The sequence below is a fragment of the Artibeus jamaicensis genome, unplaced genomic scaffold, assembly GCF_021234435.1.
Source record: "Artibeus jamaicensis isolate MK-2021 breed Jamaican fruit bat unplaced genomic scaffold, CSHL_Jam_final scaffold_286, whole genome shotgun sequence".
NCBI classification, from domain to species: domain Eukaryota; kingdom Metazoa; phylum Chordata; class Mammalia; order Chiroptera; family Phyllostomidae; genus Artibeus; species Artibeus jamaicensis.
In genome coordinates this window covers 1704003-1728105 of record NW_026522034.1, presented here as the reverse complement: position 1 = coordinate 1728105, position 24103 = coordinate 1704003, and the positions used below count along the sequence as shown (strand labels likewise).

Here is a 24103-nt window from a genome sequence, read left to right as displayed (position 1 = left end):
TTGTTTCTCTTTTGTTTCTTAGTTCATTCATTTATATTCCATATGTAAATGAATCATGTTATTTGTCTCGCTCTGACTTATTTTACTTAGCATGATACCCTCCAGGTTCATCTGTGTTATTGCAGACAGTAAGATTTCCTTCTTTTTTTTTGGATGAATAGTGTTCCATTGTATAAATGTACCACAGTTGTTGTTGTTTTTTAATCTAGTATTCTTTTATGGACACTGAGATTGCTTCCAAATCTTGTCGATTTTAAATAATGCTGCAGTGAACATAGGTATGCATATATCTTTTCAAATTAATGTTTGGAGTTTCTTCAGATAAATACCCGTAAGTGGGATTTCTGTGTCTTAAAGTAGTCTTATTTTTAATTTTTTGAGGAAACTCCGTACTGTTTTCCGCAGTGGCTGCACCAGTTTGCAGTCCCACCAACAGTGCACGAGGGTTTCCTTTTCTCCACACTCTTGCCTGTACTAGTTGTTTGTATATTTATTGATGGTAACCATCCTGACAGGTGTGAGGTAATAATCTTATTTTGATTTTAATTAGCACTTCTCTGATGATTAGTGACATTGAGCATCTTTTCATATGTCTATTGGCCATCTGTATGTCCTTTCTGGAGAAATATCTGTTCTGGTCCTCTGCCTGTTTTCTTAATTGGACTTTTTTTAGTGTTTAATTGCATGAGTTCTTCATGTATTTTCAATATTAACCCTGTATTGGATGTATTGTTGGTGAATATCTTCTTCCATTTAGTAGGTTGTCTTTTCATTTTGTTGATGGTTTCCTTTCTGTGCAAAAACTTTTTAGTGTGATATAGTCTTATTTATTTTTTATTTTGTTTTTCTTACCCAAGGATATGTATGTGTGAGGAAAAAAAATACTACTAAGAGCAACATCAGAGAGTGTATTGCCTCTGACTTTTTGTAGCAGTTTAATGTTTTAACTCTTACCTTTGTCTTTAATCCATTTTTGAGTTAATTCTATGCATGGTATAAGAAGTTGGTCCAGTTTTATTTTTTTGCTTGTATCTAATTTTCCCAATACCACTTATTGACTAGATTATCTTTACCCCATTGTATATCCTCTCTCCTTAGTTATATATTCACTGACCATATAAGTGTGGGTTTATTTCTGGGCTCTCTATTCTGTCCTATTGATCTATGTAGTCTGTTTTTATGCCAGTACCATGCTATTTTTTCTAAGATTTTTTTTTTTTTTAGAGAGAGGAAACGGAGAGAGAAAGAAAGGAAGAGAAACATTGTTTGGTTGCCTCTCACAAACCCCCAACTGGGGACCTGGACCATAATTGAGACATGTGGCCTACTGAGAATTGAACCAGCAACCTTTTGGTTCACAGACCCATGCTTAAGCCATCGAGCCACATCAGCCAGGAGTACCATGCTATTTTGATTACTATAGTCTTACAGTCTGGTATCAAGTAGTATGATACCTCCAACTTTGTTTTTTCTCAAGATTGCTGTGGCTATTTGCAGTCTTTTCTGGTTCCATATAAATTTTAGAATTATTTGTTTTAGTTCTGTGAAATATGCCATTGGTTTTTTGCCAGAGACTGCATTCAATCAGTAGATTGCTTTGGGTATGGACATTTTAACAATTCTTCCTATCCATGAGTATGGTCTGTGCTTCCATTTATTTGTGTCATCTTCAATTTTTTTCATCATTTTCATATAGTTTTCCAAGGTACAAGTCTTTTGCTTTCCTGTTAAATTTATTCTGATGTGTTTTTTGTTGTTATAATTGTAAATGAGGTTGTTTTCTTAATTTCTCTATGTGATAGTTTATTGGTATCACAGTTGGTTTATAGAAATACTATAAATTTCTGTATCCTGCTACTTTGCTGAATTCATTTATCAGTTTTAGTAGGTTTATTTTGATAGAATCTTTATGGTTATTTATACATAGTATCATGTCATCTGCAAATAATGACAGTTTTACTTGTTTCTAATTTGTATGTCTTTTTATTTATATTTCTTGTCCTATTACTGTGGTTAGGACTTCTGATACTGTGTTGAATAATATGGTGAAATAGACATCTTTGTTTTGTTCTTGATCCAAAGGAAAATTTGTCTAGCTTTTCCCTATTTAGTATAATGTTACCTGTGCATTTGTTATATACGAGGTCTGTCTGGAAAAAGGCCAGCCATTGTTAACGTTAACGAGAATGGTTTGTACTACATTAAGTAACCTGGCAGCCAAGGAGAGTGGACGTGGGCTTAATTCAAAGTTGGGCGAGAGAGCAAATGAATGATAGGTGTAAGCTTAAGTCATCCTGGAGATTATGGCTAAGCTACAGAAATGTGGGGATTATCCTGTTGTCTTGTGCAGGGTCAAATCACTCAGGTGACTCAGCCCCACTACAGCCCAGATTTGGCATCCTGGGACTTATGGCTTTTCCCGAAACTAAAATCACCTTTGAAATGGAAGAGATTTCAGACTGTTGATAAGATTCGGGAAAATATAACAGGGCAGCTGATGGCGATTGGGAAAACTGTGTGAGATCACAAGGTGCCTACTTTGAAAGGGACTGAGGTGTCATTGTCTTTTTTTTTTTCCATGATATTCTCTGATAGCCTCTATTTTTCCTTTTTAATTATTATTTTTTATTTTATTTTATTTTATTGATTATGCCATTACAGTTGTTCTATTTCCCCTCTTAATTCCCCTCCACCCTGCACCCCCCCGGCCCCCACCATTCCCCCTTTTAGTTTATGACCACGTGTCTCAAGTTCTTTAGATTCTATATTTCCCCTACTATTCTTGCCCCCCCATCTATTTTCTACCTACCGTCTATGCTACTTATTCTCTGTACCTTCTCCCCCCCTTCTCCTCCTCCCACTCCCCTGTTGCTAACCCTCCATGAGATCTTCATTCTATGTTTCCACTCCTGATCTAGCTGTCCTTTTAGTTTGCTTTTGTTTCAGGTATAGTTCTTAATAACTGTGAGTTTGCTGTCCTTTCACTGTACATATTTTTTATCTTCTTTTTCTTAGATAAGTCCCTTTAACATTTTATATAATAAGGGCTTGGTGATGATGAACTCCTTGAATTTGATCTTATCTGAGAAGCACTTTAATTGTCCTTCCATTCTAAATGAAAGTTTTGCCGGATAGAGCAATCTTGGTTGTAGGTCTTTGGATTTCATGACTTGGAATACCTCTTTCCAGCCCTTTCTTGCCTGGAAGGGCTCTTTTGAGAAATCAGCTGACAGTCTGATGGGGACTCCTTTGTAGGTGACTGTCCCCTTAGCTCCTGCTGCTTCTAGGATTCTCTCCTTCATTTTAATCTTGGCTAATGTAATGATGATGTGCCTTGGTGTGTTCCTTCTTGGGTCCAACTTCTTTGGGACTCTCTGAGCTTCCTGGATTTCCTGGAAGTCTATTTCCTTTGCCAGATTGGGGAAATTCTCCTTTATTATTTGTTCAAATAACTTTTCCACTGGTGGCTGTGCCTTTCCCCCTTCTGGTACCCCTACAATTCTGATGTTGGAGCGTTTAAAGATGTCCTGGAGGTTCCTAAGTCTCTCCTCATTTTTTTTGAATTCTTATTTCTTCATATTTTCCTGTTTGGTTCCTTGTGCATTTTTTTTCTTGGCCTTCTTTTTCATTTGGTTCTGTGAGCAACGTCACCGTTTTTGATTTTCATTTGAGTCCCAGGTTCCTTTCCATTACTACTGGTTTCCTGTGCATTTCCATTCATTTCAATTAGTTTAGCCTTCAGGTGCTCCTCTAATTTGTGGCTAAAATCCACCAGGTCTGTGAGCATCCTGATCACCAGTATTTTGAACTGTGCATCTGAAAGTTTTGCTATTTCTTTGTCGCTTAAAGTTATGGGCTCTGGGACTTTGAGATCATCTTGAGCCATTTTTGGTCTGTTCAGGCTCATTAAGTATGAGGAGCGGAGCCTTAGGTGTTCACCAGGGCGGGGTTGCCCAGGTCACTGGGTTTGATGCTGCGTGTGGGGGTGGGGTCAGAGCTGGGAAATGGCGGCCCCCTGTACTGCCTCCTGGCGCTGGGGCCTGCTCACTCCTTTCACTGCTCACTCCTTCACTGGTCTATCTGCACACAAATGTGTGACCACAGTCAACCTGCCGCCCTGCACCCTCGTTGGGTCCGCCATTGCTCACTGGGTTGCTCACTGGTTCACTCACTGGGTTGTTCAGAGGGTCCGCCCATTGCAACCCCACGCCTGAGACCCGTGCGCCTGAGTCCGTCTGACCGAGTTTTCCTGTGCAACCCCGCTCTGCCAGCTGCTGGCTTCGCCCCTCTTACCGGTCAGGCTGAAGAATTCATTGTTATCAGACTTCCGAAAAGTTCAGTTTTCTGTGTTTTGGCTGTTTTCTGTTGCTAATATTTTGTTGTCTCTAAACTTGGTTGTGTGAGAAAGCACGGCGTCTCCACCTATGCCTCCATCTTGGTAGAAGTCCGTATCATTGTCTTATGTACAGTATTTCTTGTATCTTGTATCTTCTTCAATAAGTGTCTCTATTTTTCATATTATGTGGCTGGATACCTTCTGGACAGACCTCATATGATCTTTATTATGTTGAGGTATGTTCCCTCTCTTTCCACTTTGCTAAGAGTTTTTATCATAATTGATGGTGGCTTTCATTGAATACTTTTTTTGTATCTGTTGATATGATTATGTTCTTTTATCCTTTATTGTGTTTATGTGGTATATCATGGTAATTGATTTGCAGATGTCAAACCAATTTTTCAACAGGAATAAATCCCTGTTGATTATGGTGTATGTTCTCTTTAATGTATTTGGTAACTATTTGGTTTGCTTCTATTTTGTTGAGGATTTTACGTCTATTGTTTATCAGAGATATTGGCCTAAAATTTTCTCTTTTTTTGTAACGTCTTTATCTGGTTTTGGAATCAGGGTAATGCTAGCTTCATAAAATAAGCTTGGTAGTCTTCTCTACTCTTGAATTCTTTGGAATAGTTGAGAAAGATAGGTGTGATCATGTTATGATCACAACTCTTATTGAAAGCATGTATGTTATTTTTTTTTCTTATCCATTCAACTACCCAATGTATTTTGATTGGAAGATTTACTGCATTTACATCAAAAGTGATCAAGAATAGGTACATAGTTTTTGCCATTTTTTTATTATTATTATTATTATTATTATTATTATTATTATTATTAGTTCCTCCCTCCCTTTAAAAAAAATATTTAACATTACTTGTAATACTGGATTGTTGGTGATGTACTCCTTAGCTTTTTCTTGTCAGGGAAGCTCTTTATTTCTCTTTCAGTTTTAATAATAATCTTGCTGGTTAGAGTAGTCTTTGTTACTTTTTATCACTTTGAATATTTTATGCCACTCCCTTCTGGCCTTTAAAGTTTCTATTGAGAAATGAGCTGACAGTCTTATGGGAGTTCCCATGTCGGTAATTATTTTTCTCTTGCTGCCTTTTAAGATTCTGTGTCTTTAATTTTTGATCATTTTAATTATGATGTGACTTGATGTGGGCCTGTTGGATTCATCGTCTTTGAAACTTCCTACATTTGTTTGTCTATTGACTCTACCAGCATATGGAAGTTTTCATTCATTATTTCTTCAAATAGGTTCCAGATCTCTTGCTTTCTCACTTTACCTTCTGGTAGATGTATGATGTGAATGTTGTTATACTTGATGTTGTCTCAGAGGTCCTTTAAACTATCCTCATTTTTTTTTTTTCCCTACTGCTCTTCCGATTGGGTGTTACTGCTACCTTGTCTTCCAAATCACTAATATAATCTTCTTCTTCATCTAATCTGTTATTAATTCCTTCCAGTGTATTCTTTATTTCAGTTGTATTTTTCACTGCTGACTGTATTTTTTATGGTTTCTATGTCCTTCTTTATGCTTATTATCTCTTTATTAAAGTTCTCATTAAGTTCCTTGAATATCTGTACAACCATTGCTGTGAGCTTTTATTAACTAGATTGCTTGCCTCTGTTTTATTTAGTTTTTCTTTCTGGGGATTTCTTGTGTTCTTCCACTTGGGGCATGTTTTTGTCTCCCCATTTTGGATGCCTCCCTGTGTCTGTATGTATTAGGTAGGTTTGCTGCATCTCCCAGTCCTGTCAGGGTTCCCTATGTAGTAAATGTCCTGTGGAGCCCTGTGGCACAGTCTCCCTGTTTACCTGAGCCAGGTGCTCCAGGAGTGTCCCTTGTGTGGATTGTATATGCCCCCCTGTTGTAGTTGATCCTCAGTTGCTCTTGGCATGTCAGTGGGTGGTGATGACCCTCTGGCTGACTGGCTATGAAGTCATGTTATGATCACTACATACAAGGTACTGTGTGGGAGCTGACCCTAAAGAGTAGGGTTCACCTGAGCTAAGTTGATGCTTGCTGATACCACCCTTTGGGTATGCCACTTGTGGAGCTAGTTAGGTGGTACTCTCTTGTAGTTTGAAGCTGGTCACTGGGTGTGTTGTTTCTGAGGCCTCTTGGGAGGGGCTTAGGTGCATGTAGGCCAGTGTCAGACACAGTTTGTGGCCAACGTAGGGTTACCTGTGAGGAGCTGCAAAGTGATCTGTGGTTATTAACTGTCTCTGCTCATTCCAGATATGCATGGGAGAGGCCACACTGAGAACCAGTGCTGGCTGGCACCAGAACCAGGCCTGTGGCAGGTCAGCAGAAGGTCCAAGGCACCCTGAGACCTCCCACTGGTTTCTGGCTGCCTATAGGACTCAGCATCTGAAAGAGCCTTGGGCATCCCTGAGTTGGGTGAGGTGGAGTCTCAGGAGTTCAGCAGGGTGTGGTGAGTGCTGTTCATCAGGTCGATGCTGATTTTAGATTTGGTGCCAGTGCCAAGTTCGATGCCACTCAGCAAAAGTCTGAGGGAACTTGTGGTGGACTAGAGTCTCAGGGAATTGTCAGGGTGGGTTGAGCCGTGTTCACTTGGCTAACTGAGATTCAGATTTAGCTATGTGGAAGCAGAGCTCGGCACAGGAAAGGTGGTGTTTGTTTGGCCATGTCGGAGGAGGACTCAACACAGGGACAGTGGCAGCCCTCCGGCCCTGGCCCTGAGCCACACAACTCAGTTTCTCTCTGTGTGCCTCAGATGCCCCCAGAGATGCTGTCCCTAAGCCAGAGAGCCCCAGGTGAGCCCCAGTGAGTAATGGTTTGTGTGCGGTCCCTTTAAGAGGCTGCCTGGGTTTCCAGCCTTTACCCAGAGGGACAGAATCTCTGCTGATTTTTACAGCCAGAGGTTGTGGGAACTCTTCTTCCCAGTACTCGTGTTCCAGGCTTGGGAGTCCAGGTGGCTCTGGGACCCCTGGCTTTTCAGGGGTCACCTCTGCAGCTAAGATATCCCTCTTGGTTCTTAGCTGATTCACATGGGCGTGGGGCTAGCCTGTTTTGTATCTCTGCCCCTTATACCAGTCTCAGTGTGACTTCTTCCGTATGTCCTGGGTTGTAGAACATCTGTTCAGCTAGTGTTCAGATGGTTCTTCAGGTCAGTCTATAATTTTGATGTGGTCATGGTATCCATCTATTCCACCATCTTGACAAGAACCTCTAAAAATGATATGTTTTTTTAAATTGCCTCCATTCTAGTTGTCTTCAAAAAAAGTTGCTTTAAAATAAGTTGCTTTCTTAACTTTATGTAAATATAGTCTTTTTCTACCAGATCTGACAGTGATTCTAATGGCCTAATGTAAGAAAATTTACTGATAATGTCCAAGCTTATTGGTTTCATAGACTTAAGAAATAAACTGAGTTTTCAGGTTGAGAGGAATTATTTTTCAGCATCGTGGCGGAGGCTGTTTTGTAGTTTGAAGATTAACGATTTACATGTTAAATTTTAAAGGATGGTGAAATCATTCTTTTCCTGTGAAAAATCTCAAAGCTCTACTAATGACTCATTAAACCAAACGTTTTAACACTTAGCCTCACACTGTATTTGCTCATTCACATGTAAGCAAGTGGCATTGGGCTGTCGGCATGGAGCTGTAACACAGAGATAGCAAAGTCGACAGTGCTAAAGGAGGATGTATGTGAAACTCTGCAGCTAAAGCGTGGTGGCTGGAGCAGCAGCTGAAATGAGGCATATCTGTGCCACGAGTTGCTGCATCATTTTCCCATTAGGTGCTCTATAACCTTGTTAATCAAAGTGTAGTCCCAGAATCCGCAGCATCAGCATCCCCTGGTGGAAATGAAGAATCTTAGGCCCCAACCCTAGGCCTATTGACTGTCAGTCTGCAGTTTAATAAGATCCTCAGATGATTCTTATTCACATTAGTTTGAGAAGCACTGTTCTAAACACTAAATAGACCCCAGGGTTTGCAGAATTCATTATAACTGAGCCCCCTGGCTTTACCATTTCACAGCCTCAACTAGGTCAGCAAGTTTTTTGGAAAGAGGTATCATGGTTACTAGTTATTATAATATTTTATTTCCCCAGTGGGAATGGATAGGGGTTACTGAGTCTGCCACACAAAATCTAATTTTCTCATTTGTTGAGGGGGCAACCGTGGTGTGCACCCCATTGATTTGTATTGGACTGTAATTGAGCTACAGATCATCTTCGGAGTATTTGAGAATCATTCTTATCATCAATATTACTGAATTCATGGTTTCTTAGTGCTAACTGAACCAGCAGTTTTTGAAAAGGTGATGGAGTTTGGAAGACTTTTCAACATCAGAAAAGAAATGTTCTTATTAATGAGTAATAGAAAACTTCAGCTTCTAAAAAAAAGTATACAGATAGATTTAAAAGCAATGGGAAATCTCACTGAATTATAACTTACTAAAAAATAGTAGGAATGTTTAGCAGCAGGCCTTAGAGATTTACCAGCATTCTGACCTTGTTTTCTACAGGGGGCGGCTGGCATTTTATGCTATGTGGGAGCATATGTCTTCATCACTTACGATGATTATGACCACTTCTTTGAAGATGTGTACACTCTCATCCCTGCTGTAGTGATCATAGCTGTAGGCGCTTTGCTTTTCATTATCGGACTAATTGGCTGCTGTGCCACAATCCGGGAAAGCCACTGTGGACTGGCCACGGTAAGTTAGCCCTTCGTATACCACATGAGTCATCATAAAATGTGAGAATATTTCATTTATGTTGCTTGCTTTCAGTTGAGCACGAAACTCCATAGACTGGTTCTTAAAGTTGGAACAGAACTGGCACTTGTCTTAAACTTCTAGCAGTTATCTTAGATAATTGTTTTTGACCAAGAGAGTATTTATTGCTATTTCTTCATTTGTGTTTAATTTTTGACAATGTTTCCTTGCAGTTTGTCATCATCCTCCTCTTAGTTTTTGTCACAGAAGTTGTTGTAGTGGTTTTGGGATACGTCTACAGAGCAAAGGTATGTTGTCTACTCTGATTCATGTTTTAAAAGGTGGTTTGTTTCAAGTGAAATAGCACATTTATTTTTATCAAAATAAACACTTTTTTTGCTTTCAGTTTAGCCACTGCTTTAAAAATCTAAGGTTCATCAGAAATTATACTGTCAAGATTTCTAGTCTCCCCATTTTATGTAGCAGAGGGATAATTCTACTACTGTTCTAGTTGGAGGTGCTTAGTGTTCTGGAAATTACCTTGAATGGCTCTGGCCTGCATGGCTCAGTTGGTTCCCTGAGTTGCATGCAGGTCAAGTCTCCAGTTGGGGGCATGTGAGAGGCAAGTGATTGATGTTTCACACATCAGTGTTTGTCTCCCTCTCTTTCTCCCTCCCATCCCCTTTTTCTAAAAATACATAATAAAATCTTTTTTTTTAATTACTTGAATGAGCTATGGATGAATAATTGATCAGCTGAGAAGTTTGTTCAAATTTCCTCAGCCAATAGATTCTCTGCATGAGAGGGGAAATAGAAATTTCCTGACTTACATTTCACTTTCCATTGCTTTTTTCAAAAATGCCTTGTTCTGAACATAGAACGAGATGACTGTGGGTGGTGATGCTGCCTCTGTCCTGTCCTGCGGAGCGAGACGTCCGGCCCACTCAGACACTAAGGAAGCTTTTGCTAGCCTTTCCCTTCTCGCCCCCTGTTCTCTTTTCAGTCCATTTCCTTTTATTTTCTTTCCTGTTTCCTTTCTATTTTGTCTGCTTTTGCTTTTCACCATTTAAGGCTAAACAGTCTGCTTTAAATAATTAATTTGGGCATAACTTTAGAGCCAGGTTATAAGGGCATGATAGAGTCATTGTAAGGTATGGTTTTAAGTCAAAGGCATGATATCCAATTTAATATTTAAATCATTGATACATAAAGGACCAGGCAACTATGCAAAAAAGAAAAAGAGTACAATGGATTATACCCCTACCTATGACCTGGTTCTCAATTATAGTCTCCCGACATCACTGATAAAATTACCAAATAAGCCTAATCATCTTAAAAGGGGAAGGAGAATCAGGCACAAACTTTATGAATGTGACATAGTTCTGTCACTTTAGTAGTGACAGCAAAGTGTTGTTTCTAAGGACTAAATTTTTTATCTGATTACTTTTGCATATTTGGCCAAGTCTAATAATTGGTCCCCAAAATATCTTGTAGTGTTTGTTTAAGTAATTTTTATTTTTACCTCCTTTAGGAAAGGAAAAAGAGGAGGTCTTTTGAGACTACATTGAAAACTTATTTTAAAAAGAAGCCAGTTCATTTGTAATTTTAATTTAGTCGAGCCATCTCAAGACTCAGCTGCATTTTCCCCTTTGAGTGGATTGTTAGCCTGCCATCTTGTTCAGTCTTTTCTTTGAATGCTTAATCTATGTGATGTAAAATGTCTGACTTTTTACCTGAATCCGTATAGAGGCAGGAAAGGAGAAACTTTTTCTTATAAGAAATTTACAGAGCTCCCTGGCAACTTTGCCAGTATGCCACTTAGGCATTTAAGCTAGAGCAGGACTAATACTACTTTTCCTAGTATTGTAGAGGAACTGAATTCTTTCTCTTGATTCAGGTGGAAAATGAGGTTGACCGCAGCATTCAGAAAGTGTATAAGACCTACAGTGGAACCAGCCCTGATGCCGCAAGCCGGGCTATTGACTATGTACAGAGACAGGTGAGCTCTCTTGAGGCAAACTTGTTTTTGAGGGCCAGTCTCTTTTGGGTGAACATAAAACTTACTGTGCTCTACTGTGTAAATTAGCCACGTACATTCACAGTCATGGTTAACTTCATGATGTGTTGAGTATTTTTATCTTCATCCTTGAGAAGTTTTTCGCACCATCCCCTGGTTTAAGTCAGATAAAATACATCTTACTTTTCCACCCCCAAATTAGTCAGAGTGGTGATAATGGAAGGGAGGTATGTGTCACAGGGAAGGTAGGAGTCCAGATGGACTTCAGAGGAGGAGGAAGGTCTTCTTCATATATTTTCTATGAGCAAGACCAAAAAGGTAACTGACAAAACTGTAAAAATATATTATGGACTATTTGAAACATACATGGAAATAGAGAGAAAGTATGGTAGATCTTTATTCCCATAACCCCCCCTCCAAAATTGTTCACTTTTTGCCAATCTTGTTTCATCTATTACCCCCACATATCTTTTGCTAGATTATCATAAAGCAAATTATATACATTTAAGAGCAAATATTTTAAACATGCTGTCATTGGAAATAGTATTTAACTCAGAACCAAGTATTTTACATGTAAGATAGGAAGAATTTCTTAGCTATAAACTATCTCTGTGGGCAATGTGCTTTTCATATGTAGGTCCTACAGCCACTATCCGTATGTGGCTATTTAAATTAAAATTAAACATTCAATTTCTTAGTCACACCAGCCACATTTGAAGTCTTACGTAGTTAGTGGCTATCATGTTGGACATACAGACATAGGACATTTCTATCAGTGCAGAAAGTTCTATTGGATATCACTATTCTAGTATAAGTTAAAGCTCTGCAGTGCACAGAACTCTAAAGTTCAAGACAGTTATGTGTATTTTGTGAGGAGTAATATCTATATTCTCTTTTCCAATAGCTGCACTGTTGTGGAATTCACAATTACTCAGACTGGGAAAATACAGACTGGTTCAAAGAAACCAAAAATCAGAGTGTCCCTCTAAGCTGCTGCAGAGAGGCCACCAGCAGTTGTAATGGCAGTCTGGCCCACCCCTCCAACCTCTATGCTGAGGTAAGTTCAGTTTCTTGGCCAAAACTCAAATCTTGCCTAGTACCCTGTTTTTTTTCTGTGAATCATCTCTATCTGGAACTTCTTTTCTACCATCTTTTGCTTGTCTTTTTTCCCTAGAGCCATCTTAACCATTTTTAAGTGTACAGCTCAGTAGTGTTGAGTGTATTGATCATCACCTAATCTCCAGAACTGTTTCCTTCTTGAACACTGAAACTTTAAATTCATTACGTAACAACTCACCACTCTCTCCTCCCTCAGTCCCTGGCAACCACCCTTCTCCTTTCTATGTCTATGTCTATGTCTATTTCTATAAAATTTAACTATTTTAGTTACTGCATATAAGGAATCCTACAGTACTTGTGCTGTTGTGCCTGGCTTATGTTTTTAGTCAGCATAATGTCTTCAGGTTCGTCCATAATGTCTTCAGGTTCAGCCTGAGTCAGAATTTTATTCCTTCTTAAGGCTGAATAATATTCCCATTGTATAGATAGGCCACATTTTCCTTATCCATTCATTTGTGGGTGGACACCCGGGTTGCCGCTCCCTTTTGGCTATCTTGAATAATGCTGCCGTGAAAACAGGTGTACAGATATTCTTTGGAGTCCCTTCTTGCAATTCTTTTTTTTTAAGGACTTAAATTATATATACTGTGGTTATGTCTTTTTTAATTAAAAAATTAAAATTGGTTTTCAATTACAGTTGACATACAATATTTTATTAGTTTCAGGTATATAGTATAGTGGTTAGTCACTTACATAGCTTAAAAAGTGATGTCCCCCAAAACCCTACTACCCACCTGTCACAATACACAGTTATTTCTATGTATTTCTATGCTATAGTTTATGTCTCCATGACTTTTGCTGGTCTTTAAAGCTATTTTCTTTTACTGGAAATTATTTTTAAATGTATGGTCTTTTTCTTAGTTTTTGTCATTTTCATTTCTACCCAATGAGTAGTAATATGTGACCTTGTAGCTTTCAGTTTTATAAGAGATATCTAATGAGGATTACTTTGTATGTTTTAGGGTTGTGAGGCTCTAGTTGTGAAGAAGCTACAAGAAATCATGATGCATGTTATCTGGGCAGCTCTGGCATTTGCAGCTATTCAGGTGAGCAGTTAGCCAAGCAGTTGTTATCAGAGTGTACTGATCTCTGATGTCAGTCCTGAATGGTTTTCATCACTAATTGCACTTACTCTATGTGTATATAGGTAACTTGAAAGAAATTGTGATACAGGGACCAGTGTCCAACATCTTCTGTTTTCTGTCTCTAGACCTAGACCCAGAATGGCTTCAGCAAACTAGAGGTCTGGGTGGGAGGACTGTGTGTGAGAGGACTCTCTATTATTTTCTTGAGTGACCTGCTCAAAATACAAGCTGTTTTCATACTGTAATGGGAGGTATTTTAATAGAGCTTTACAGAATTTTTAAGAATCGTATTGCTTTATTTCCATTTGGAAATAATTTTAGTCTTTTTTAAAGCTAGTTTTTGTTCTTTCGGTCCTTATTTTTCTGTCCTCGAGGGTTTTATATGTTAATATATATAAATCAAGAATGGGTACTACTGGTCTCTTATTGTACAACTCTAGTCTCTTATACTAATAGGAGAAATTTTATTGCTTTACAGAAAAGGCCTTCAAGTAAAAAACTGAGGTTCTAACCTCTTCTGTATTTGAGACTTAATTTTTTTAGATGGATAACCATCAAGGAGTCCATGACATCACTTAGCGCATCTGGAAGTGTATCGTGCCGTTGTTGGCAGCAGAAACGGACTTATATTCTTAACTCCTGCTGGTGAAAGCATTCTTTCCCCCCTTAATAATAGCATGTGCAAAGTAGCTGGAGTAATTTCTTAATTATCCCTTAACTTTACTCCCAGTCCCAGGGTGGTGCATACACGCACCCTTCTCTCTCACCCCTACCCAAAAACAAAATAGAAAGACAGCTATTTTTCTGCCTAGTGCAATTACTTACATTCCTAGGTATATTCATTATATCTTAGAGATTCTGTTAGAGGAATGTTTTAGAAGAATCTTAAAACTGAGAATAGCCAACTATTTGAAAGTGATTGAAAATCTTTTACATTGGATTGAATTCTTAGGCTGTTCTTTTAGTTGTTTTTGAAATATGCTTCAGGCCTAGAGGATATAGTTTAAGAAATGGAGGTATCTTTTAATTGTTAGATAAAACAAATTGGATTGCTAATTTATAAGTAGCTTGGATTGCTTTTTATCCCTATTTGAACAGAACTTAGTGTAATTAATGGGCAGTGCCTTTTAAAATGGCAAAAGGGTGATTATTTATTTTTCAGTGTTCTAAGAGACCTGAAAGGACTCATTAAAAAGACTCGCTTTGTATTTTTTTTATGGTCTTTGCCCTCCTAACCATCGATTTTGTGGCATAGCAGTAATCTGTCAATCAGCAGGGAGATATATTTTGATTGTATAAACACATTTAGGTAAAAATAATGAAATATCAGGGACTTCTCTTTTCCCAAGTGAAGTGCTGATCTGTACAGTCTTAATCTTTTTTTTTTGAAGATTTTATTTATCTTTAGAGGGGAAGGGAAGGAGAAAAGAGAAATATCAATGTATGGTTGCCTCTCGTTTGTCCCCTGCTGGGCACTGGCCTGCAACCCAGACATGTGCCCTGACTGAGAATCAAACTGCGGTTGTTTGATTCACAGGCCCATGCTCAATCCACTGAGCTACACCAGCCACAGCTTAATGGTTTTATATATAGTAAGAGAGCTGCACATTTAGCATGCAGCAAAGAAAGCTTAGGAACTGTATGGTGGTTTTGATAATGAAATATGCAACATTGTGTAGAAGACTAATGAAAATTGTCCCTTTAGTTATGTCTCTCATCTAGTTAAGTTTATTAACCAGCCAGATATTTCTTCATTAACTTTTTTAGTGGGGGCTAATAAATATTCTGACTAGTCTCTTTCTCACGTGTGTGTGTCAACTGGTGGTCATTGGCATCCATTCAGTGCCAACAGGAATGCCCAATTTGGAGTATGGTGAAGAAGGAAACCATTCACTGCAAAACTGCTCCACTCCGATACAGCATGGCCGTGAGGCAGCCCTGTGGCCAGGCCCCTGTCTGGCTAGACAGCTTTGCTCTGCTCCTTGCAGGTCTGCTCTGCTCTGGTGACACAGCTCAGCTGGGGAAACACAGTCTTCAGAGGAAAGGGAAAGTGTGCTCCCAGGGCTACGGGGGAGCTGACTTATATAGACAAAAGTCCTTAACTCTGGTCCCTGATTGCTCTAGCCTCATGCAAATGAGGGCTCCAAATCCTGGCAATATGATTGGTCCAGAAGGCATTGTCTTGACTGATCAGAATGGAGTCACTATGATTGGTCAGTGAAATGTTAGAGGGGAGTATGGTAGATATAGCTTTGGGTGGTGAAAGCCTCAGTCCTGTTGGTTGAAACAGGACTCCAGAAAATCTTTCATAAGGACTGGCTTAGATGGTAGAACTAGTGCAGTCAGGCAGGCAGTTCAGTACAGAGACTTGTAGTTTAGTGCAGGTTTTTTCCTGAAGCACAGTTTACGATGAGAGGCCCCTGTGTAGAAATGGCTGCTAGAGTGTTTTGTTTTGTTTTGTTTTGTTTTATTTAATCTGAGCCCACTTAACCACTGGAAGCCCTTTTCAGTACATGTCTTCTTTCTCAGGGTTCATACATTTTATACTTAAATCACCCTGACTTAAGATAGCTGATAAAGATTTGATTTTTTTTGTTCAGCAGAACTGAGTTGGATTCAGAGGTTCACAGACTCAAAACCTCTAGTGTCTTTGAAAATTTTAAAAACTTTGGTTTTAAAGAAAAACAGTGAGTTTCCCTAATGTTTTCTCTTTTCTTGAGAGTATCTAGAAATGTTCTAAACTTCTGATATTCAAAATTTGATGTACCTGGGTACCTTGGGTATGGAAAACCCAAGCAAAAGCATCAACAGTTCAAAGGTCAGTGAGCTCTTGTTTATATACCAATCCTGATAGAGAAAGTTAGACCTAGAAAGAGAATTGGCGATTCTCCAGTTCCTATGCCCTTTGTTTTAAAGGCCATGAAAATGAGGGGAGCAAGGGTAATATGTCTTATGACCATCACTAAAGCTCGAACCACAATCCATTGTAATCCAATTATAAATTGAAGAATTAGTATTCTCAAAAGATTACATTCCTAAGTCCTATTATGAAACCTGAAAGTTCATTGGCACTTCAGCTGAATAAAAATATATAATGCAGTAGTGTTGAAATACTATTAGCACTTTTCTTAGGTTCTAAAGTGGGGAAGCTCTAAGAGTTATCGTAGTAAATAGTTTGAAATAGTGTTAATGATTGACAGATGGTTTGTGACAGTGTGTCAAAACTTTTTAGCATTGTCTTCTTTGATTTTGAGTGTCATTTGTGATTTTAACTGTTAAGCTATATTACATTGAAGTTCTTATGCATAAAGGTGAGTTTAAGAAGCTTTCTTATAAGCTTAATTTATCAATAAAATGCTCCAGTTCAGGAGCTGACCGTCTGTGTACCAAATGTAGCTCACCACCTCTCTTCACGTGAGCTGTGCGTTGTTTCTGACTGCCTTTGTGTCACAGTGGCAAAGGAGAGTAGTTGCAACAGACCAGTTTTGTCTCTTGGTTCACAAAGCCTCGAATATTTACTATAGTGCTCTTTAAGAAACATGTGCAGACCCTTGCCATGGTCATAGTTAAATGAGCTGGGTTTGAGTAGGACCAAAATGATCAAGACCTGAAAACTGCTAATTAATTACTATAACAAGAGTTTTTGAATATGAGAGAATGAGATTTAAAAAATTCTACTGTGCCCCCTGTTGGCTTATTATCCAAGACATTTCACTTCTTTGACAGTAACCAGCCCCTTAAATTAACAAATGATTAATTATGAATTTCATATGTGAAAAAATCTGGTCTCTGCTGTGGGTAAGGCTCTCTACACGGGCAATATGGGAAAAATGGGAATTGTCAGTCTTCGGAGACTCATAAAGTTGGCATGTCCTCAGGGTGAACTGACTGAGAGCACACTTTCGGAGAACTGTTTCCGATCGCTGTTTCCTATTACATGTGCCAGGTGTGAAGGAGGGGGGTTGAGACTGTATTTCCTTTCCTTCCTGCTCCTGGACTACTAATTTTTGTTCAAATGAGTTAAAATACCTAAGTGAATAACACTTCGCATTGAACCCACAGGTAGTTAGAACTGAGTGGCTTGATTCTTTAATATTTTTTCCAAGTAATTCTTCCTTAAAAACTTAATCAAGGAACATGTATAAAGGACCCATGGACAAAGCCAAAGGGAGGTAGAACTGAGGGTGGGAGGTGGGGGGAGGTGAGTGGGTGAGTCGGGGAGAGTGGTGGGTGGAAAATGGAGACAACTGTTCTTGAACAACAGTAACAAAAAATGATTCATTTATCCAAAAGGTAATCATATTATCGGATCACCAAGACATTTTATAAAATTTAAGGCATGTCAGGAAAAAAATGTTAAGTCTGTATATGTAAATTAGTAGTTTAGCAAATATTGTTACTATGTTATTTACATTTCTACATAGATAAACATTTCAAACCTAAGAACAAACACAAACAAAAAATTTAACCAAAGCTTAGGAAGCTAATTCTTGAGTAGTTAAGGGGTTTTTTTTGTTTTTGTTTTTAATTTGGAGGAAATTGATCTTAATTGTTAAATTTTGAAGGTTTTTTTTAAATTGAAATGCCCAAAGCCCTGGCTGGTGTAGCTCAGTGGATTGAGCGCGGGCCTGCGAACCACACGATCGCGGTTCGATTCCCAGTCAGGGCACATGCCTGGGTTGCAGGCTGGTTCCCTGCAGGCCAGTTCCCTGCAGGCCAGTTCCCAGCAGGGGACGCACAAAAGGCAACCATACATTGATGTTTCTCTCCCTCTCTCCTTCCCCCACTTCCCCTCTAAAGATAAATAAATAATAAAATATTTAAAAAAAAAGGGCATTCAATTATTTAAAAAAATAAAATAAAATAAATTGAAATGCCCATTTGACAATTTTTTTCAAATAATGCAAATTTAGTAAAAGGTAAGCTTCCTTCTAAGTCTGGACTTCAGGTCCCCTCTGCAGAGGCCACCACCGTTCCCAGTTTCGTGTATGTAATTTCCCGTGTGGAGTATAAACTACTTCCAGAAGTAATCTGTGGTTAGAAAAGCACACATACATTTTTTATGCAAATAGAAGCTTATAGGATGCAATTTTGTACATTGTCTTTAAAAAATTGAGATAATTATATAGTCACATGCTGTTTTAAGAACTAATACAGACAGAGAGCCCTTGTACGCTTTGCCCATTTTACTTCAGTGGTAATGTTTTACACAGCTATAGTAAATCACAACCTGGATGTGGGTTTTGATACAATTTACCAATTTTATTCAGATTTCTTCTGTCTACATGTATGCTTTCAGTTCTGTATAATTTTAAGACCTGTATAGGTTCCTGTATCTACCACCACCAATCAAAATACTGAACAGTTTTTATATCACAAGGATCCCACGTGGTACTGTCTGGTATCCTTTCGTAATTGCGCCCGTCTCCATCCGGTGCTTCTGCCCCTCACCCTGGCAGCCACTGGTCTGTCCTCTATTTCTGAAATGTTGCCATTTTAGAACGTTGTATAAATAGAATTATATGGTATCTAACTTTGAAGATTGCTTGTTAAAAATAAATTAATATGCTATGGCTGCATAGTATTTCATTTTGGTGACCTATTTTATAATTAATCTACATTAACAGGCATTTATGTTAAGTCTTGCTATTACAAAAATGCAAGTAGTGAACATCATCTCTATGTGTGGGCAAAACTCTATAACAAAAATCATAGTCATGAAATTAAGGAGCCAGAGTATTAGTGACTTAATTTACATATTTTCTCAGAAAAGGCTGTTTCCAGAATCCAGTATCCAGTTCCAATAATCTTGTATAACAAACAATAGCTATTTCCTCATGATGCCAACTACATAGTAGATCATGGAACATTTTAACTCTTAATGGTTTTCATAATCACCATTGCCTCTGTGTTTAGTAATCACGTTTTGTGGTCTCTGGGTATTATATGCGGACTGGGTATAGATTATTTCTTTTGACTTGAATATTGTAGGGAAAAATTCATTGCAGGAAACAACACTGGAGCTGAAATATTTGTATGATATTTCCAAATCTATTATTGGAAAATTTAGTAATTGGTGGAACTTTAGCAGTAATTTAGTAATTGGTGAAAATTTTAGTAATTGGTGGAACTATAGCCAAAACTTCAGAAATGGGCCTGTAATACTCAGTGGTGAGGTTGGGAGTATAAGAAGTTATTGTGTAGAACTTAAATGTTTTCAAACAGACTCATTCCCAAGCATGAGTAGGGTTTTATTAAACTTTTTAAAGTTGTTTTAAATTAATACAGTTGACTTTATTGAAATAAAAGTGAGGAAAGAAATGATACTCATTTCAGACCCCATTTTGAGAGTGCTGACTCTTTCAGTAAAAGTTGGCCAACTGAAAGGAATGTGAGGGAAGTAGGGTGGGAAAAGAGACTTTTTCCCCCCAGCAAATCAGTAATTTCTGAGCTTTGCATTTTTATTGCTCAATTTGACATTACCTGGGAACATAATTGTTTGTTGTTATAGCAGTTCTGAGAATGTTTTGCTCTACCATGAACAGAAATATATTACTTTAGGAATTTGATACTAAACGTGTAAAATTGGCTTAAGATACTTGGTAAACTTTCAACAGTATCCACTTTTAAAACATATATAGGGTACTTTACACTAGTAAACACTCAGCAAATACTGATGTAATGAAACTGATGGATTCGAGCAGTGAGTAGACCCCCTGAATGGATAGAACTTGGCTGACCGAAGATACACTTGTTCTCTGTGTGTGTGTCCCATGAGTCATCTCCCCCTTCAGGCTTGGTGTGAGCACATTTCTGGTTTGAGTGTATTGTTTTGAAACTAGATTCGCCCCATATTTACAGAGGGCCCTGCCTTTTAAAATCAAATAACTAATATTTCACTCTCAAATGAAAAGTTAAGACAGCATAGTAACTTACTCATATTTAGTTCTTTTGTTACTTGGCTTCTTCTGTAAGAAGCCAAGTCAAAAATTCTAGAATTGTTTTCTCTTTAATCCAGTTTAATAACTCCTGCTTATCTAAAACAACTCGGCATGACTTCATTACTATCCATTTTGCTACTACAGAAAGATTAGGGCTTTTAAAAATAAACTGATGGAGGAGTAACTTTTACAAAGTAATATGTGTATAATACCACAGAGCCAAAGCTGGATTTCAAAAATAAAAACTAACTGTGAAAGAAACAAAATCTTTCAAACTACAACATTTTTTTTTGGCACCAGGATTGGTTTTCCACCATAGAACTTTTGCTCTATTCATGTACTGAGTTTTGTGGGTTGTTATAAAGACTATCTCCCCCCAAATCCATATGCCTGAAGTTTCCTCAACACAGTCTTTCACAAATTTTTTTTCTAAAAGATTTTTATTTTATTTTATTTTATTTTTGTAGAGAGATGGGAAGAGAGGAAGAAGGAGAGGGAGAGAAACATTGATCAATTGCCTTTCACAGGCCCCCAACTGATGACCTGGCCCACAATCCAGGCATGTGCCCTGACTGGGAATCAAACCAGCGACCTTTAGGTTCACTGGCTGGTGCTCAACCCACTGAGCCACACCAGCCAGGGCCTCAACACACAGTCTTGATCATTTTACTTTCTAGAACTTTGCTGTCCAGCATGCTAACCAGTAACCACATATGTCTTAAGTTTAAATTAGTTTAAATAAAATAAAAAACACAGGTCCTTTGTTGCAGTGGCTGTTGGTTGCCGTATTTGACAGCTCAGAGAGAGAAGGTTTCCATCATTACAGAAAGTCCTTTTTTGTACAACACTGGTCTAGACTGAGAGTGGGGGTGGCGGTAGGATAGCCTTGATTCTTTGCTGGTTTCACAGATTGTTCATAGGTATAAGTGAGGGAAGGTACAACTTGGTACTTGGTTCCTGAAAAGGTAATGTTGCTTCTTTTACTCTTGTTATTGATTTTTTTGATCATTGGAAGTCACTGGACTTTAAAACAGCTTCATTGCCAGCAAAGAAATATGTCCCTGCTGTGTAAGGGTTTTTATTTTTTAGCCTTTCTTTTTTCCATTGTTCTTTTCTTCCCACAGCTGCTGGGCATGCTGTGCGCATGCATCGTTTTGTGCAGAAGGAGCAGAGATCCTGCTTATGAGCTTCTCATCACCGGTGGAACCTATGCGTAGGACAAAACTCAAGCCTGAGCTAGTTAGTCCTATTCTGATTTGGAAGGACAATGGAGCAGGTCTACTGCTGTCGGCCTCCAGAGTTCATTTAGTTAAAGCCCATGTGTTGGACGCAGCAGCTTGGTTCTTCATGTGCCCACTTACTTAACCTACCAACAACTTTCTTTTCCCCTTTTCTAGCTGACTCTCAGTGTCTCTGTTTTTAAGCACCCTGGTAATTGCTCTAATTGCAGAACCATTTGCAATTTGCATAGTGTGGTGGAATTAAAAGAGGGAGTGGCTGCTTCTGTTACCTCCCAGCAGCAGTTGGCCTCCTGCAGAAGTACCACTGGGCCCTGCTCGGCTTCACAATGGACAACTGTGGGTCAAAGGATTTTGGGGGGAGGTGAGTTAACACCAGATGGTGCTCCTCACCAATGTCCTTTAAAAATATATATTTACTGTAGTCCAATAAGATTGCAGCTGTACAAAATGGCTAAAATTGATTTTAGAATCATGCAATGTGTATCTTGGTTCATCTTCAAAATCAGAGTGATCTTTGAAACTAGAGGTTTTTAATCAAAGCTGGCTTTATAGGAGGAGTACAATGTATGCACTACTGTTTTAAAATAATTAGTGTGGGGGGGTTATGGTTGAACCCATTCATTGTAAGTCTAAACTTATTAGAAATAATGTACCCATGTAGACTAGCAATCAATTATGTAGATGTGATCTCAGTTGTAAATAGAAAACTCTAATTCAATAAACTCTGTATTACCTCTTTATGTGTAGTTTTTAATTATTTGAGGGTACTTCAATGCTTTAAATGTTGGTTCATCATGATTTGCGTGTGTTTTAATTATATCTGTTGCCAAAATCTTAAAGGCCTTTGTGTTCAAAACCCACATATGCTTTTCAGTCCCATATATTCCACAAATATGGAAAATCTACCTGTGTATGGTGCTGGGGGTATAATGATGATGCTCTTCTTGCCTTCAAGGCATATGTAGTCTTAGTATAGCAAATATACGCAGGAGCAGACAGTTTCCATACAGCACAGTGATTGTAGTAACAAAAGAATGGAAGCCCAAAGGAAGTGCCCAGAGAGGTCAGGAACAAGGTCCTGGAGAAGAGGCCCAAGCCTAGTGGCTGCATAGGCTTTGTGGGAGAAGTTACCAGGTGTGTGAAGTGGGATGGAGTGTGCAGGGAGCTACCAGCAGCTCATTGTGCCTGGAGCTTAAAATATAAGGCTGGGAAAAGAAGTTGAAGTGGCAAAAATAGACCTGCCTTTTGACTCCACAATTCCACTGCTGGGGTTATATCCTAAGAATCCTGAAACACCAATCCAAAAGAACCTATGCACCCCAATGTTCATAGCAGCACAATTTACAATAGCCAAGAGCTAGAAGCAACCTAGGTGCCTGTAAGTAAATGAATGGATCAAAAAATTATGGTACATATACATAATGGAATTCTATGCAGTAAAAGAAAGAAGGCGCTCCTACCCTTTGCAACAGCATGGATGGAAATGGAAAACATGCTGAGTGGAATAAGCCAGGCGTTGAAAGACAAATACCATATGATCTCACCTCTAACAGGAAGCTAAATAACAAAACAAACAAGCAAGCAAAATATAACCAAAGATACTGAAATAGAGAACAGGGGGACCATGACCAGAGGGGAGAGGGAAGGGAATTTCAGGGAGAAAAGGGGAAGGATTTACAGGAACTAGTATAAAGGACACATGGACAACAACTAAGGGAAGTGGAAACGGGAGGGAGGTTGGGAACACAGGGATGGGGTAAAAGACAGAAAACTGTGCTTGAACAATAATTAAATTTTTTTTAAAGTTGAAGTGGCAAAACCTGGGTTTTTGAGGGTCTTACCTGGCATCCTATGGAGAGTTAGACTTGACTTACAGACAGAGGCAGCCATGTGTGATACAAGTGGACGTATTGTAGAGATCCCAGTGGCTGTGGTGAGAAGGATGGGTTGGAGGGGCATGACTAAGCTTTAGTGAGGTGGATGTGCTGGTTCAGGATAGTTACTATTTTCTCCCAGCTCATGAGCAATCTCTGGAGACATACTGTAAGACCATATCACTATCCCGTTCCTCACCAACCTTGTCCTGAGATTTAGCAAGTATTGCTGATTCAGTCTACTATGATGATTACTGTTTTAGGTTCCATCTTGAGTATAATGATTGTAAAACACTATTTTCCTGATTTATTTTTATGTATCTGTATTCATTATGGACCAGTAGATTTCCATTTTTCAATGATTTATAATTCCTTATTGTCCTTTTTTTGTTTTGTTTTGTTTTTGGTTCACAGTTTCAGATTTGGCCAGTAAGAGCCCCTTCTTGTGCTCCAACCATTTTTGGTACATTTCTGTAGTGTTTGACATAACAGGATGTTCCGGGTTCATCTCGTACCCACTGTGCCCCAGTCCTAGAGTTGTCTCTCCGAGGGGCCCTGGGCCCTGGTACCTGCTGTGCTTGTTGCTACTGTCGTCTTTGCTTTTCATCTATCAGAGTTTGTCCTATTGTCTTTTAGAAAATTGTTTCTAATTTTTTAAAATAAGAATTAGAGTATCCATAGTAAGTATGTTTAGATGTGATGTCTGTCCTTTTAGACTACAGTTGGACAACACTGGTTTGACCTGCACAGGTCCACTTATATGCAGATTATTTTTTCAATATACACATATATAC

The 24103-nt window shown here is 38.6% G+C and overlaps 1 protein-coding gene across 1 annotated transcript in view; it reads left to right on the top strand.

Moving 5' to 3' along the window:
- Nucleotides 1-22175, top strand: part of TSPAN3 (tetraspanin 3) — a 79353-nt gene extending 57178 nt beyond the window's left edge. The window contains exons 2-7 of the mRNA XM_037131229.2: nucleotides 8841-9032; nucleotides 9266-9340; nucleotides 10930-11031; nucleotides 11954-12106; nucleotides 13131-13214; nucleotides 21319-22175. Coding sequence (XP_036987124.1) covers nucleotides 8841-9032; nucleotides 9266-9340; nucleotides 10930-11031; nucleotides 11954-12106; nucleotides 13131-13214; nucleotides 21319-21411 — 699 coding nt within the window. The 3' untranslated portion in view covers nucleotides 21412-22175. The remainder of the gene's footprint in view (nucleotides 1-8840; nucleotides 9033-9265; nucleotides 9341-10929; nucleotides 11032-11953; nucleotides 12107-13130; nucleotides 13215-21318) is intronic.
- Nucleotides 22176-24103: the final 1928 nt, after the last annotated feature.